We start from the raw sequence: 14,179 nt of genomic DNA on the forward strand, positions 1-14,179 counted from the left end.
TCCTATTAGATCTCCTCTCCTACTTGAATGCTCTCATGATCCTTGACCAGCAAGATCTCAATGTATCCGCGAATGAGCTGAAAGATATCGTTGTGCTTATACAGAATGATCGTCAAGTTCAAGTCGACACCATTGAGAAAGATCTCAACTCCATCCTTGTCTGTTAAATAAATGTAGAACGTCTTCTTGGTCTTTGAGACTAGCTGTTTTGAATATGCTTCGAGGTTATGGTTAGTCCAATTGACGTAGGCAAAGTCAGGCGTTCCAGCAGTACATACCTCTTGGAGGACATCATCTGATCCATTGCTGCACAAGTCTGAATGAATGTAAAGGATGTTCTCAATCTGCAAGTCGATCACGTTGGTGCTCGTCAATTGTCCATTTTCAAAGTTGTTGATACTGTCTTGATTGAAACCTAGATGATGGAACAGGTCAGCATCATTGAATATTAATGCTACCTGAATCTTATCGCTTGAACAAATGAACGTATATTTACCTGTGTTTGGTTGTTTAGATGTTGGCCATGTGATTGAATATGTTAATTGATTGGGTGATTGTTGTATTAACTGTGTCTGTATTGTGTCTTGAAGTGATAACCTTGAATAGTTCCCAACAGGTATTGTTATTACAACCTCTTGATCATTCTCTCTAAGTGTGAATGTGTTTCTATTCCTTGGGACTGTGTAGAATGACTTGGGAATGCAAGCTTGTAACACAGCAACACGATCAAAATCATCATGTTCATAACACTCTATGTTGTATCTAAAATTAGAGATCGTGCCTGACAATCTGTTCAGCGAATTGACATAAAAGATCCTCTTGTGGGTGATCAGACTCATTTGATTTAATATTATTACAATTATATAATAACAATGCCACAAATAAAGAGAGGTTACGCAGGATCAGCAGCCAACTTGGCAAAGTGGAGAGAAGAACAGAAAGCATTGAAAGAGAGTGCTTATGTGTTGTATGACTCTGATGATGATGGAGATAATGGTGATGGTGATCAACAACCACCAGCTACAGTTGAACAACCAAAGACAATTGTCGAATCAGTGAAGCCCAAACCAGTACGAGCAACCAAACCTCGTGTCAACAAGACAGATCTGATGGACAAGAAACTTGATGAGTTGATGGAGAAGATAAACAACTGGGAAACCACTCAAAAGAAGCCAGCCAAGGAGGCAGAGCCACTCGTCGTTCAAACTGCTGTCCCAGTTGCTCCAATCGCACAACAAATCGTACGTCCACCTCTGCGATCAGACATACTCAAACACAGACTACTGACTAAATTCTAACGATCATATATATGTATAATGGTTAGACATGACGTCCATTTAGAGATCAGCGAGAGCACCAAGGGCAAGAAGCTCAGAGTAAAGATAAAGAAGATTAGACCAGCGCGATTGCGACGCGACAAGAATGGCCGATATATCATAAGTAAGAAGGGGAGAGTTTACATCAAGTCTCGCAAGTCAGACTTGAAGTTGATCAAGAAGCTGATTGCAAAGGCATCCAATGCCAAATCCATACTGACACCATCAACTTCATCACACATGACACCAACAGAAGGAGCATACATTAGATCAATACAGGACGCCAACTTTAGAGAAGCGCTGATCAAGAATGCGAGAGACTTGGAACAACAGACCAGGGCCAAGGTCGATGCGATCGTCAAGGAACATGAGCGACCAGCGTCAGCACTGCCAGCACCAGAACAACTATTACTCGATGCAGCAATACCAGCAGCAGCGCACGAGATTGGTGAGCATGGTATCAATGAAGGTGACCGCGTTGTCCATGTGTTCCAGGATGTGACACCACCTCAATCAGATGATGAAGAAGAGAGCGATTATGAACAACCCGGCAGCTTTGACAGACTCTTCGAGAGACAGAACGCAACTCATGGATTGCTCGAGCAGACTCATGCCAACCTCCTCGACATCAAGCAATCACTAAACAAGCGATTCCAACAAGATATTGAGAAGCTCGAAATCGAAGCGGCTGTAGAGCAGAAGAGGCATGAGTTGGAAATGGCAAGACAAGCAGCTCAACGTGAACGCGATCAGAATAACATGATGGCCAAACTCGACAAGCTACTAGCGGAGAGGAAGACAATCAACAAACAAGAGTCACCTGACACAGCCAAGCTAGAATATATCGATGAACAGATTGAACTCATAGGACGCCAACTAGATAATGTTGATGTCAAGAGAATGCTGGATGAGGCTGTTAGTGAACAACGATTGGAGCGCGAGTTGGAGAGAGCAGAGAGAGAGAAACAAAAGACTGTTGAGAACATGAAAGCACTAGAGGTCATGGCAGCGGCTGCGGCGCCGAAACAGAAACAACCCAAGCCTTCACTACTCAAGAAGCCATTGCCCAGCACGTTACCCAAGGCTGTTCCACCAGCGAGACCATCGCCGGTGTTAGCTCCCGAAGTAACACTTCGTGATGTTCCAAAGGTAAAGACAGAGCCAGAGGCAACATCACCATACAGCACTCCTCCACAAACCTCAACTACTACCACAACAACGACAACAACTAACAAGAGATTATCCATCCCAGCATCCAGTATCAAGGCAATCAAGGACGTACCCAAGGAGCTGACTCCAAAGGTGGAACCAATCATACAGAGATACATGGATGGAGACGCGACCTTGACCAACCCAACAACACTCTACTATCAGCTGGGCAAGGAGTTGAGGACAGCAACAATCAGCCAAGATGAGAGACGGGATCTGCAGAGACAATTAAAAGATGATGCGATACAGGCGAAGCGAATACAGGACATGAAATCAATGCAACAAGTATCAGCATCAGTCGCACCTGAAGTGTTGGATCTTATCAAACAGTACTGGGCTGGTGACATTGGATCGAAACAGTTTGGTACACTATTAAAGAAGGAGCTCAAGTATGAGAAGAACAAGGTCATGTTGTTYGATGCTATTGTTAATGAAGCCAACGATATGAGAAAGGGCAGCGGTAAGGTTGAGGATGGTGGACTGTATGATTACGAGATTGAGAAGTTGATGATGCCGTACACCAAGTATGGGTTTGAAGGAGTGATCGCGTCTGATCAATTGGATGAGCTGAAACCAAAGCAGCGAATGTCATTTATTATGAACTTGGACAACAGCCATCAGCCTGGCAGTCACTGGGTCGCATGTAACATTGATGCAAAGGGTGACAAGGCGATCGAGTACTACGACTCGTTTGGTGATGATCCGAGCTCCGATTTTATGAAGAGGATGAAGCAGTTGGTTGGAGAGATCGACCCAGATGTATATTTAAAGTTCAAAGTTAATAGAGTGATCGATCAAGCAACCAATAGCGACAACTGCGGCTTCCACGCCATGAAGTTCTTGTTGAATCGWTATCGAGGTGTTCCATTCAAGGAGGCGAGTGGATACAGTGATGTGAGGAAGGAGGAAGGGAAGGCGAGAGAGATGAAGGAGAAATACAAGAAGTTTGGWTATTTATGATCATYAGGATAGTTTATTAACTACTGTGATGAATGATTACTGGGTTGTGTCCATCCCACCTAAAGCTCTCTTCTTCTCATTTATCTTTTCTGCCTGCTTCTTGTTATTTTCCTCTTGCACGATCAACTTATCGTACTCTACCTGTTGCTTTTTGTAAGCATCTTCTTTGGTCCATTGCTCGGTCGCGATTGACTTAGCGAACTTTACAAGAAGATTATAGGATTGCTCCTGGATTGTCTTATATAATTGTTGTGCGCCAGTATCCAGGCTCTCAAGATTTTTGATGATTGTTGACGGAGAACGACGGTATGTTGTGAGCGACGCCTTGTGATTTTTTAGCTCTTGCATGCCAATAATGTGCTCCATCAACATCTCCTTCAGAGCCCCGCATTTCATCTGGAGTTCTGCAACGCTTGTGACCTCGTTGTTGAGTTTTCCGCCCTTGAGAAGGAGGTCATCCAAAGGTGCCATTGATGGACGGTTGTAGTTGACAAGGGGTGGGGCTGGTATATTATTGTGGTGAAGTTTCAACCTTAATTGAAAGATTTCCTCCTGGTATGTTTGCTCTAGTGTTGAGAATAATTCTCCGTGTTTGTACCTCCTGCTTCTGGCGATGGGTGTCCTTTTCGAGTAATCTATTACTGGGTCGTTATCTATCATAGTTTTAAAGAATTGAGATTATTGTTGTAGTTGAGATTGTTCTTGGATAATATCATATAAATGTGTTGGCCACACCTTTACCACTTTTGATTGAACAGTTCACCCATCAACAACGTAATATGTATATGATCAAACAGTGGTGTTGTTGATTAATCGTTTGCACAACTATGACTTTGATGATTGATAGAACACTGCATCCGTCAACAACACAATCGGGGTATGATCAACAGTGATGCTGGACATAGATGGTTCTCACAACCACCACTTTGATCTTCCATTACTCTCTTCTCGCTCAGCACTTACCGTGGTGACAATCAGATTACGTCACCAATTACCTCCATTTGTGCTAGGACGGATAGGATGTTGTTGTTATAATTACTTCGGTTGAACAACTACCACTTTGGTGAATGATAGAACACCACATCCATCAACAACATAATCAATACATGATCGAACAGTGATGCTGTTGATTAATCGTTCGCACAACTACCACTTTGAAGATTGGTCATCGACACGTTCAGTGAATGATTAAAATGTGATCTTGTATTTTGTCTCTTCGTTTTGTCTCATGTGTGAGCATTGTCGACATATGTTGAACACCTCCTTTTCAAGTCAGTCGACAGAAACATTATTTACAAATAACTCCATAAATATGATAGATGGAAACCTAAACTCATCGATTGTCTTTATAACATAAATGATTATGACAGAAGAAAATGCGATATCACAGACACAGAACAAACAGCATGACAAACGATCACTATAAAAGGTGATCATTTTGATCACAATCAACATCACAACAATCATCTTCTCAATAATCAACATAATGTCTTCTACTTCTTTTCCCAATGGAGAGACCATCTCTCGCTTCATCAATTCAGTGCAGCACTGTTGTGATGAAATCACCAAACCTGACTCCCTCTTTGTTGCTGACTCCAATTCCAACAAGGCCTTCTACTTAAGTCTCCTGAACCGCTGGCTCGCAAAGTTCTCCAAGCTGGTTCCCGCTGACGGCTATTGTAAGTGTTGTCCATGATGCTATCAATGTTGTGGATGTCTCTAACCTATCATTCCCATAGTTGAGGCAGATGCAGATGGTGCCGATGTTGTTGACTTGGAAGTCTATGTCCCTCCAACCCTTGTGAGGGCCAGGATCGAAACGGCCAAGATGGAGAGGAACAGGGCGGAGAGTGAGGTTGTGATCAACAACGCCTTCTTTGACTCAGTTGGCATGAAGAAGGTACCTGGCGTGGTATGTATCAAACCGACGATTCTTACTAAATATTACTAACATATCATTAGTGCTCCGGTTGCAATGAGGACTTTGGTCAAAACCCAAGGAAGAAGACTGAGTATCCTGGTGAGGACTTTCGTTTCCACAAGGCTTGCTACAAGGCTGCTAAGAAGGAAGCTCTGGACAGACATCTAACTAGCTTGGAGATGGCAGGGGAGATTGCAAAGGAGATGGCAAAAGAGATGGCCAATCGTCAACAACGAAGATCCAAGATTGCCAAAGTCATGGTCGATGAGGATGACAAGGGTGGACCCTCCAATATTGCCAAGATTGTCAGGGCCAAGCCTGTCGATGTCGAGGACGAGCCACCCGCCAAGCCCATCAAGATGGGTAGGGTCGTTGAGGAGCTTCCAGCCAAACCAGCCAAGGCCAAAGTAGTTGAGGAGGAGCCTCCAGCCAAACCTTCCAAGCCAGCCAAGGCCAAGGTCGTTGAGGAGGAGCCTGCCAAGGTTACCAAGACCAAGCACCAAGAGCCTCCTGCCTCTCCACCAGCATCCAAGGGCAAAGGCAAGAAGTAGTTGTCCATTCCGCTGTCTCCAGCCAAGTAGTGTTATCAATCAATCAATCAATCAATCAATCAATCAATCAATCAATCAATCAATCAATCAATAAATCAACCAATGTCGTAGTGCATCCCCCTCTTGTGTTGCCTCATCATATGCCGCGAGATCAACTTGCCACAGTACGCGCATGGTATCCTCTCTGTGTTGTAGGCCTTGATCTCCTCCTTGAACTCCTCGTAGTACTGTTGCATGTAAGACTTGTTGGTTTTGCCACTCCTGTCTATTGTAGTCTGTACGTCCATATTGATGGAAGTAGAGATTATAAAGCAAGTGGGATTATTCCTAGTATTACCCTGGTAATCTTTAATCACTGTCACTGTCTGATGTGTCCTCATCATCATCATTATCGTCGGAGTCGTCATCATCTTCGTCTATTTGCATTTGTGCCTGTTCCTCCTCTTGTAGTGCCAATGCCTGATCTACTGTCAACTCGGGATAGATGGAGTTCGTTGTCTCCAACCTGAGTACATGTACCTCTCTGGCGCAGTAGGGGATCCACCTTGTGTTCTCATGGTCTCGGAGTGCCAACGCATCGGCAATACATTGAATCCTAGTACATTGTCTAAAATAGACTGACTTCTGCATTCGTGCATATCCCATTGCTGTCAATTGGGGTCGTATTCGTTGAATAAAGTACCAGGCACGAGCGTTCCTATGACCAGCAGTGTTGAACTTGTCAGGATGGTTTGGTGGCAATCTGTTTGCTGGAGTTCCTTGTCCAGGTGGGGACATATAGCCGGTGAACTCATCCAGACGAGGACAACCAATATCGAATGATATACAATGAGTCAGTAACTCTGGGGCAGGGTGTTGATGAGCCATTCTCTTGATGGTGAATGAAGAGTGACAGATGAACTACTGGTGTGCAAGTTCAATGATCTTTAGTGTGTGCTTGGAGATTCAAATTAATAAAATTAAATGAGATTGACCGGTGAATTAAATTCCTTTGTCACACCCCAAACTTCATTCATCCTTCCACTGAATTATAACACCAACAAATACACATCAATGAGTTCACAAGACAAAGTACCAAGGAAAGTCTTCTCCTCGAAAGAGACGATTCTTGGTAGAGCGCGAACGAAGTACATGGATGCAATCGTCAAACTGGCCAAGGAATGTAAACAAGCTGACACTGAGTTGGAGAGTCTCTGCAACAAGGAGAAGAAGAACCCAATCGCACTGACAGTGAATGCTCACAGAGGAATGATCCGTTTGGACAATCGAACACCAGCAGAGATACAGGCTGTCAGTACCGCGAACAAACTCAAAGAACTGCTCTCTATGTCAGTAAAGGTCCAAAAGCGCTATGCTAAACATGGCGTCTCATTGATGGATATTCGAGAATGGTACTACCCCCACCTGGGATGAGTATACTCCCGACATTCAAGTGCCCTCAACAACTCGCGATATATATATTCTACTAAAGAGCAGGTGTCTACCAACAACTATTGTATTTAAACTCTCCAACAGTCTTGCGCATGTTAGTGACAATGGCATCGGGACAGAAGCCCTCATATTTGAGATCACCGCACTCCTCGCCAATCTTGGGATAATCAAGTGATTGCTTGCTTGTCTTCTCGGTCCAGGGCTTGGTCGAGACGAATCCATCAGTGTGCACACGTTTGATGTTGTCAATGTCGTCCTTTATTATCGTTCCAATCATCTTGCGACCACGAGAGATGATGAATGGCATGATGCGAGCGAATGGCGTGACGTACATCTTGTCGCTGGAGCCAAGCTTGATATTGACATTACCATTGCTCGCTGCTGTGACACTCAAGATCGTGTCGCAATCGCGAACATTGCATTCGAACGATCGGTGTGTCATCTTACCATTCTTGGTCTCCATCACTGTTGGCTCGGTGTTGACCACGACGTGCTTCTTGCGCGTTGTCTTCTTTGCCAGTGCTCCCCAGAGACGTTGATAAAGCTGCTTGCAGAGCCCTTCTAATCTAGATTTGGGTTCGCATGCGGCTTTCCATCCAAGGACCTGATTGATATATTCGCCAAACATGATCGAACCGGTGACCCTGCCAGTGGGATAGAGGAGAGCGTTGTTCTCGCTGTCATCGATCAAATTGAATGTCAGTCCTAGCTCCTGCGCGAAAGTGAGGTTGTAGTGAGTGTAGTAGTTGTGATAGTTGAGTTGGAACGCTCGATGAGAGCCATTGATGGTCGCCCTATAAATACCAAATGGGATGCATTTCACAAGCTCGGCATCAGTGAGTCGTTGGAACTTGCCTTTCTTGGTGGGCACGGCGAAGGTGCTGCTCTTCATGATTGCTGCATACATCGCCGAAACGTCATACTTGTACAACGGTCCTTCGTATGGTTCTGAGTATTGAAATGCTTTGCTCGACGCCTTGGCGATCCATTGCGCTTCATCGAGCTCGAGATGATCTGCTTCAACTGTTTGATTGTATTTGTAGAATAGGTCGAGGGCTGCGTTGTTAATATTGTGTCCTGTGAAATACATGTCGATGGCGCCGTTGGTATGTGCCTTGAGAGCATCTGCATCACTTACGAATTGATCGAGGGTCTGTTGCAGTGTCTGGTGGGGAGGGCTCCTGATGAATTGAGTCTTTGATCGATAATTATTTCTGTCCTCGTCGTAGAACTGTGATAGTGGCATCATGATTTGATCGACTCCATCCCAGAGCTCTGCCATGTCGCCCTTGAGTTTGAATGAGACTGGTTTGATGTAAACGTCTTTGTTGTGCTCGCCCTTGTAAATAATACGACATGGCAAGCGCGATGCTTTGATTAGAGAGTAATGGCCGTTGGTCAGTTTGAGATTGATCGATCTCACATGTGTCGCGGTTGAGTCGTATGAATACTCACCATTGACTTGAATGCGTATTCCAAGCTTGTCCTCGAGACGTGGGATCAACCTGTAGTGGACGGGATCATAGTCATCCAGGCCGAGAAACTTCTTGAGACGATATGGCTTACCGAAATGATCGATCAGTTCCTTTGGATATACCTCCTTGATGCAATCGTAGAGGCAGTGGTTGCGATTGTCGGTGCAACCGCCTCGTGGGTTTAGACTGTGAATGAATATGGAGAACTGGTTGAATATTGCAGGGTCTTCAATTATGTCAGACTCACCTGGCGCAGTTACCTTTGATCCATCATACAGATTGATCGGTTGACCTACTTTTGTGAATGTGCCTGATCGCTCTTGACCGTCTGCGTATTTGAGAACAACCTCTATCTCTGCATTGACACCACGATGTCTGAACATATTGTTGCTGTATTGTTGTGATATTCTCTGAGAGAACATCTGCTCTTGTGTATCTGCCATTGTAATTGATTTGATCAAAGTTGGCGATCCTGTTCAGTCTTCTAGTACCTTGCGAGTGTGTTCTTGTCATTCTATAATTATATTTAGAAAAATATATTTATATTACTTTCAATTATGTCTTTGTCTTCTTTGATCTACCTGTTCGTTTCTTTGCCATTTGGAAGTTGTCAAGGGGAATTTTGACATTTACGCAAAATTTATTATAGATCTGAAGTTCACCCTTTATGTATTTCTGGACTTCATCCAATTGTTCAACAGTTGACTTCTTGATGGTTACCGATGCTTTTAAATCAAGCTTAATGAGAGCATTAATGTATTCCTTGGTAGTGCTCTCTACATCATCATCAGTAAAAATTCCCTTGTGAGTAAATTTGGTCTCTCCAAAGTTAACGTGTTTGATTGATCGAGTCATTTATAAATTAACTCAAGAAATTAATTTATATGTTAATCGTTTATTTTAGCCATCAATTGTTTGTGGATATATCCCTTCCTATGGGTATTAATATTGTTTCGGCATAACTCAAAGCCACACTCGCATTGAACCTTCTCTCTTAGATAGGCCTTGTGGCGCTCTCTAAACTCTGGATTTGATTGATAATACTCTTTGAATGTCATCTTGACCTTTGGAGTTTCATTTTCGTTGTTTGTTCTTGCCATTCTTTCTAACTATACCAAACAAAATAATTCTTATATTACTTTCGTTTATTTCCAACCATCTGATTGACGATGAACTCACCACAACTCTGACGATGAAACTATCACTCTACTGCCAGTATTTGTTTCTACGATTGTGAACACTTGCGCCTTGAAGATGATTTGAATTGCGATTGGAAAATCTTGAGAGTTAGAGAGTTAATTAAGTTAAGAGATTTTTGATTGTATTTCTTTTGGAATATTATTTTTTTAAAGTCTTAAAAATCTCTTAACTTAATTAACTAATTAACTATTATTAATTAATAGTAAAATAAATATATAAAATTAAAGAGTCGGAATGGAGATGAAGAGCCGCAGGCTCGGAATCGATATGGAAGTTTGCCGCGAGGCAGCAATCACACACCCCGAGACAGAGTGGTTTTGGAAGGAGAGTGCCTATCAGTTTGTCCATTATGTGGTGGAGAACGGACATGCTCAATTCCTCAGATATCTTGTACAGCATCACACCGATAAGATTATGCTTACCCAAAGGACGCTACACACTGCACTGGTCAGCGGACATCTCAATGTGGTCAATGTTATTTTGGACGAGTTGACCGATATCCCAGCCCAAGAAGTACTTGTACACGATATCAACAGTAGATTGTCAACAGATGATGGGTTGCTCGCACGTCTTGCCAAACATCCCAAAGTCACTTTTATTTCCCATCATCTTTCCAACAAGAACAAGGACACTGTCAATCTCCCATTACCAAAGAATCGATCACTCCATAGCAAGTTACACTTGGCCATTCGCAACGATGATCTACACATTGCCAAGATGGTGCTCGATCATTGTAGCATCAATCAATTGGAGCTTGACATTGACATTGACGCATGGTGCAGGTTTATGTCAAAAGAGATGGGCTTGCTCATTGCAAACTCGAACAAGGGTCCGTTGCTTCTAACTCGAAACCAGCTCACTTGCCTCATCGAGTCCATTGGTCAATCAGATAGTCAAGTTACCGAAGAGATGGTGACACAGTTCATCATCCACAACATGATCAACACTTCAACGGAAGAGATAAACTCTCAGTGCCTAGAGATGGCCGCTGGAGTATCACACTCTTTGCTCACACTGGTTGTGGACACTTTTCATCCTACCTTGACCGAATACCCTGATGGCTGCTTGTCGCGGGCGATCAAGCGAGGATGTCTGGAGAACATCATCTTTCTCACCAAAAATATTTATCAAGGTTCTGACACGATTGGTCGACAGGCCCAATCTATGGAGACTGGCCCACTCGAATATGTAAAGGCAGTATACACCAATCTGCCTGTAAATGCTAAGCGTTTTCGGGTTGGTATGGAGGCTGCGATTGCCAACTCAAACGACGCAGTGTTTGAGTACATGTTTAACAACCGATCAACAGAGTTTGAGAGTGACAATCTTGGACTCACTGCTATTTCTGCAATTCGTTTGGACAAACCCAGAGTCCTACAGTTGCTGGTGAAACATATGAAATGGGAGATACACCTCAGTGATATTTTGATGGCGGCAGCGTACAATTCAGTGAGAGTATTAGAGTATCTCATTGTTACCAACACAGCCAACATGATCACCATTGCAAATCGACTACGCACTTTCAAGGAAGCAATCAACAATGGATATAAATTTGGAAATATACATATCATTCGATTGTGCAGTTCAATCATCAAAGACATCACTTTGAACAAGAAGAGGTAAGTGATGACAAATCAAACAAACAAACAAACAATCAATCAAACAATCACTGACCCAATCTATCAATCACACAGGAAACATCCAGAGGATGAGTCACAACCAGGGGAGCCAAACAAAAGGGAGGAGGCACCATCATCATCATCAAGGATGACATTGGCATTCCACATGGTGTTCAGAGACAGACGATTGGGCCGCATCATCATGAAAATGATTGGTGATATCTCCAGGACGTCGGATGTCAAGAGCATCAGTGGTAGAGCACTACTGGAGATTGATACATTGGATGAATACATCAAGTATGGCGCAACTGAATGGTTCATCAAGGCCTACAGCGCAGTCTCCAACTTATATCCATTCAACAATCATTTGCTTGAGACTGCCATCACCTATGCACGATCAAAAATAGTCGATGTACTATTCAACAACACCAACATGCACATTAATGATAGTGGCAGCAATATTTTATCTACTTTGTTACCCAACCTTATCAAGGAATCTCAACACTCATATCCTGATGGCTGGGACCATTCATGGGATGCACTAAAGTCAATAACCAATCAACCCAGGATCAAGATGTATAAGAATTGCAGACTTCTGAATGATGTCTGGCATCCTGGATTCCTACGCAAGCTACTGGACCTCATGGATGGAGTTGATCAAAGTAACACGGACCATTCATATATATGCAGTGAATATGTTGCCAAGAAGCATCCCAATGCATATGAGCTGATCAAGGTGTACAGAGAATATGGACTCCTCTCGATGGATCAGTTGAACTACATCCTCAGGCAATCCGTCTTGAGCAATCATACACAGTTGATCAACTACCTCATCGATGTCACCGATCAAACGGTGAGTCCCTCTAATGTATTGTGTCGACGAAAACATCAAGCTCCTCGACTGGATACTTGACCGACCAGAAATCAGGAGCGTGGATATGCTTCAAACAGTCTATCAAGCTTTCAACAATGCAGTGGAGAGAGGACAGCTACACACGGTGAGGAGAATCTACGAGTTTATATCCGTGCACCATGACAATGAATTTGATCTGTGCCTGTTCAAATCTATCGAACATCCATTGAGAGATGGTCATTTGGAGTTGGCACTCTTCATCCTTGACCTATCATATGTCGAGAAGGGCGAAGGAGAGATATGCGTTCGAGAGATCCATCAATCGATACTGTCAGTTGGCTTGTTGGAGAAGGTCATGTCACACACAGAGTTGGAGTGCACTTTCGATTATGTGTTGGCCAACGCGATACTCACTGGCAAGAAGGATGTGATCAACATGATGGAGAACAACAGGACTGGTGTGTTCAAGAACAACTATCAATATGCACTTGGTGCCGCAGCCACTGTTGGTGATGTGGTCAGTGCCACAATGATCATGGACAAGCACAATCATCATTGTTTACCAATCAAGTACTTGAGCAATGATGGACTACTTGATAAGAGTAGAGAAGATAGTGATAGTGACAATGATGATGATAACAATGAAGGTTTCATTGATGATTGGTCAAATATTCATCCAGATGTCGCTCATGTAATCGTTCAAAAGATTGGAATTGACTACTCAAGCCAACTCTGCAACATCATTAAGTCTCATACCAATCAACAGTTTGTTCGTGCAGCTGTCCTATTGTGGCTTCCAAATCGCGATAGCCTTAATAACATGACGCTGTTGGAGTGTGCCGCCAATCAATCATTTCAAACATTCAAGTTGGTTCATGAACTACTCGGCAACATTAGATTGACTCCTTATGAAGCCTTTTCGATCATCAAAGTATTGGGGAGCAAAACCAATGTTGAGACCATCAGGTACATTGTAGACCTTGCACAAGCCTCAAGATCAGAGATATCAGATCGTTTCTCTTCCCTCAAATATGGTTTAGAGGAGATCATCAACCAAGATCCAGAGGTATTCGCCCTGCTGTTTGACTGTGGCGCATTTCCTGAGCCAGAATCACACAATAGCGTGCTCAATTTGATTGACACGGCCTGTGCCACAGGAAACATGGACATGATTAGATGTATTGAACAAAGATACAACAACAACAACGACTTTACAAAGCGTAACTATCTGTTTGTTCCATCATTCTTCTCAATGGTTCTAGCAGCTAGAGGTAATCATCACCATGTTCTCAACTATCTCTTCTGCGATGAACAATCATCATACAGCCAAGTGATGATCAAACATCCCACTCACTTCATTCGAGTTCTCAAGAGAGTCCAACACGAAGCATTCACCAAAGGAAACATGAAAGTGATCCGAATGACTGCTAAACGAATCAATCAACTCCTATCCAATTCAAGAATATCCATCAAATAAATAGAACCCTACCCTTGCCCTTGCCCTTGCCCTTGCCCTCGCCTTAACCCTATAACCCTTACACAGAATCGTTTTGATACATTTCAATCAATCATCCACAATGATGTCAACAAATAACAACAACAATAACAAGTCAATCATAATACATTCTGTATTGATTGACTCTA

At 43.2% G+C, this 14,179-nt stretch overlaps 8 protein-coding genes across 8 annotated transcripts; 4 read left to right on the forward strand and 4 right to left on the reverse strand.

Annotated features, from left to right (window-relative positions):
• Positions 1–202: 202 nt before the first annotated feature.
• SAMD00019534_113480 (hypothetical protein) lies at positions 203–638 on the reverse strand (the record flags this gene model as incomplete). Its single annotated transcript, XM_012893352.1, has 3 exons — positions 203–217; positions 279–415; positions 497–638. Coding segments are annotated over 3 exons (294 nt in total), but the record flags the coding sequence as incomplete, so codon positions are not given.
• Positions 639–1,316: 678 nt separating this feature from the next.
• On the forward strand, positions 1,317–3,959 carry SAMD00019534_113490 (hypothetical protein; the record flags this gene model as incomplete). Its single annotated transcript, XM_012893353.1, has 3 exons — positions 1,317–2,914; positions 2,975–3,284; positions 3,867–3,959. 3 exons carry the CDS (start codon positions 1,317–1,319, stop codon positions 3,957–3,959), a joined length of 2,001 nt encoding a protein of 666 aa, XP_012748807.1.
• SAMD00019534_113500 (hypothetical protein) lies at positions 3,525–4,145 on the reverse strand (the record flags this gene model as incomplete). Its single annotated transcript, XM_012893354.1, has 1 exon — positions 3,525–4,145. A coding segment is annotated over one exon (621 nt), but the record flags the coding sequence as incomplete, so codon positions are not given.
• An 826-nt stretch (positions 4,146–4,971) lies between these two features.
• On the forward strand, positions 4,972–5,957 carry SAMD00019534_113510 (hypothetical protein; the record flags this gene model as incomplete). The annotated part of the gene is made up of 3 exons (XM_012893355.1): positions 4,972–5,164; positions 5,225–5,397; positions 5,448–5,957. The coding sequence occupies 3 exons, from the start codon at positions 4,972–4,974 to the stop codon at positions 5,955–5,957; spliced, it is 876 nt and encodes a 291-aa protein (XP_012748809.1).
• A 348-nt stretch (positions 5,958–6,305) lies between these two features.
• Positions 6,306–6,824, reverse strand: SAMD00019534_113520 (hypothetical protein; the record flags this gene model as incomplete). The annotated part of the gene is made up of 1 exon (XM_012893356.1): positions 6,306–6,824. One exon carries the CDS (start codon positions 6,822–6,824, stop codon positions 6,306–6,308), a length of 519 nt encoding a protein of 172 aa, XP_012748810.1.
• Positions 6,825–7,437: 613 nt separating this feature from the next.
• Positions 7,438–9,306, reverse strand: SAMD00019534_113530 (hypothetical protein; the record flags this gene model as incomplete). Its single annotated transcript, XM_012893357.1, has 1 exon — positions 7,438–9,306. The coding sequence occupies one exon, from the start codon at positions 9,304–9,306 to the stop codon at positions 7,438–7,440; it is 1,869 nt and encodes a 622-aa protein (XP_012748811.1).
• Positions 9,307–10,330: 1,024 nt separating this feature from the next.
• SAMD00019534_113540 (hypothetical protein) lies at positions 10,331–12,595 on the forward strand (the record flags this gene model as incomplete). Its single annotated transcript, XM_012893358.1, has 2 exons — positions 10,331–11,682; positions 11,758–12,595. The coding sequence occupies 2 exons, from the start codon at positions 10,331–10,333 to the stop codon at positions 12,593–12,595; spliced, it is 2,190 nt and encodes a 729-aa protein (XP_012748812.1).
• Positions 12,596–12,620: 25 nt separating this feature from the next.
• SAMD00019534_113550 (hypothetical protein) lies at positions 12,621–14,012 on the forward strand (the record flags this gene model as incomplete). The annotated part of the gene is made up of 1 exon (XM_012893359.1): positions 12,621–14,012. One exon carries the CDS (start codon positions 12,621–12,623, stop codon positions 14,010–14,012), a length of 1,392 nt encoding a protein of 463 aa, XP_012748813.1.
• Positions 14,013–14,179: the final 167 nt, after the last annotated feature.

Source organism: Acytostelium subglobosum (assembly GCF_000787575.1).
Source record: "Acytostelium subglobosum LB1 DNA, scaffold: scaffold32, whole genome shotgun sequence".
In the NCBI taxonomy this organism is placed as follows: Eukaryota; Evosea; class Eumycetozoa; order Acytosteliales; family Acytosteliaceae; genus Acytostelium; species Acytostelium subglobosum.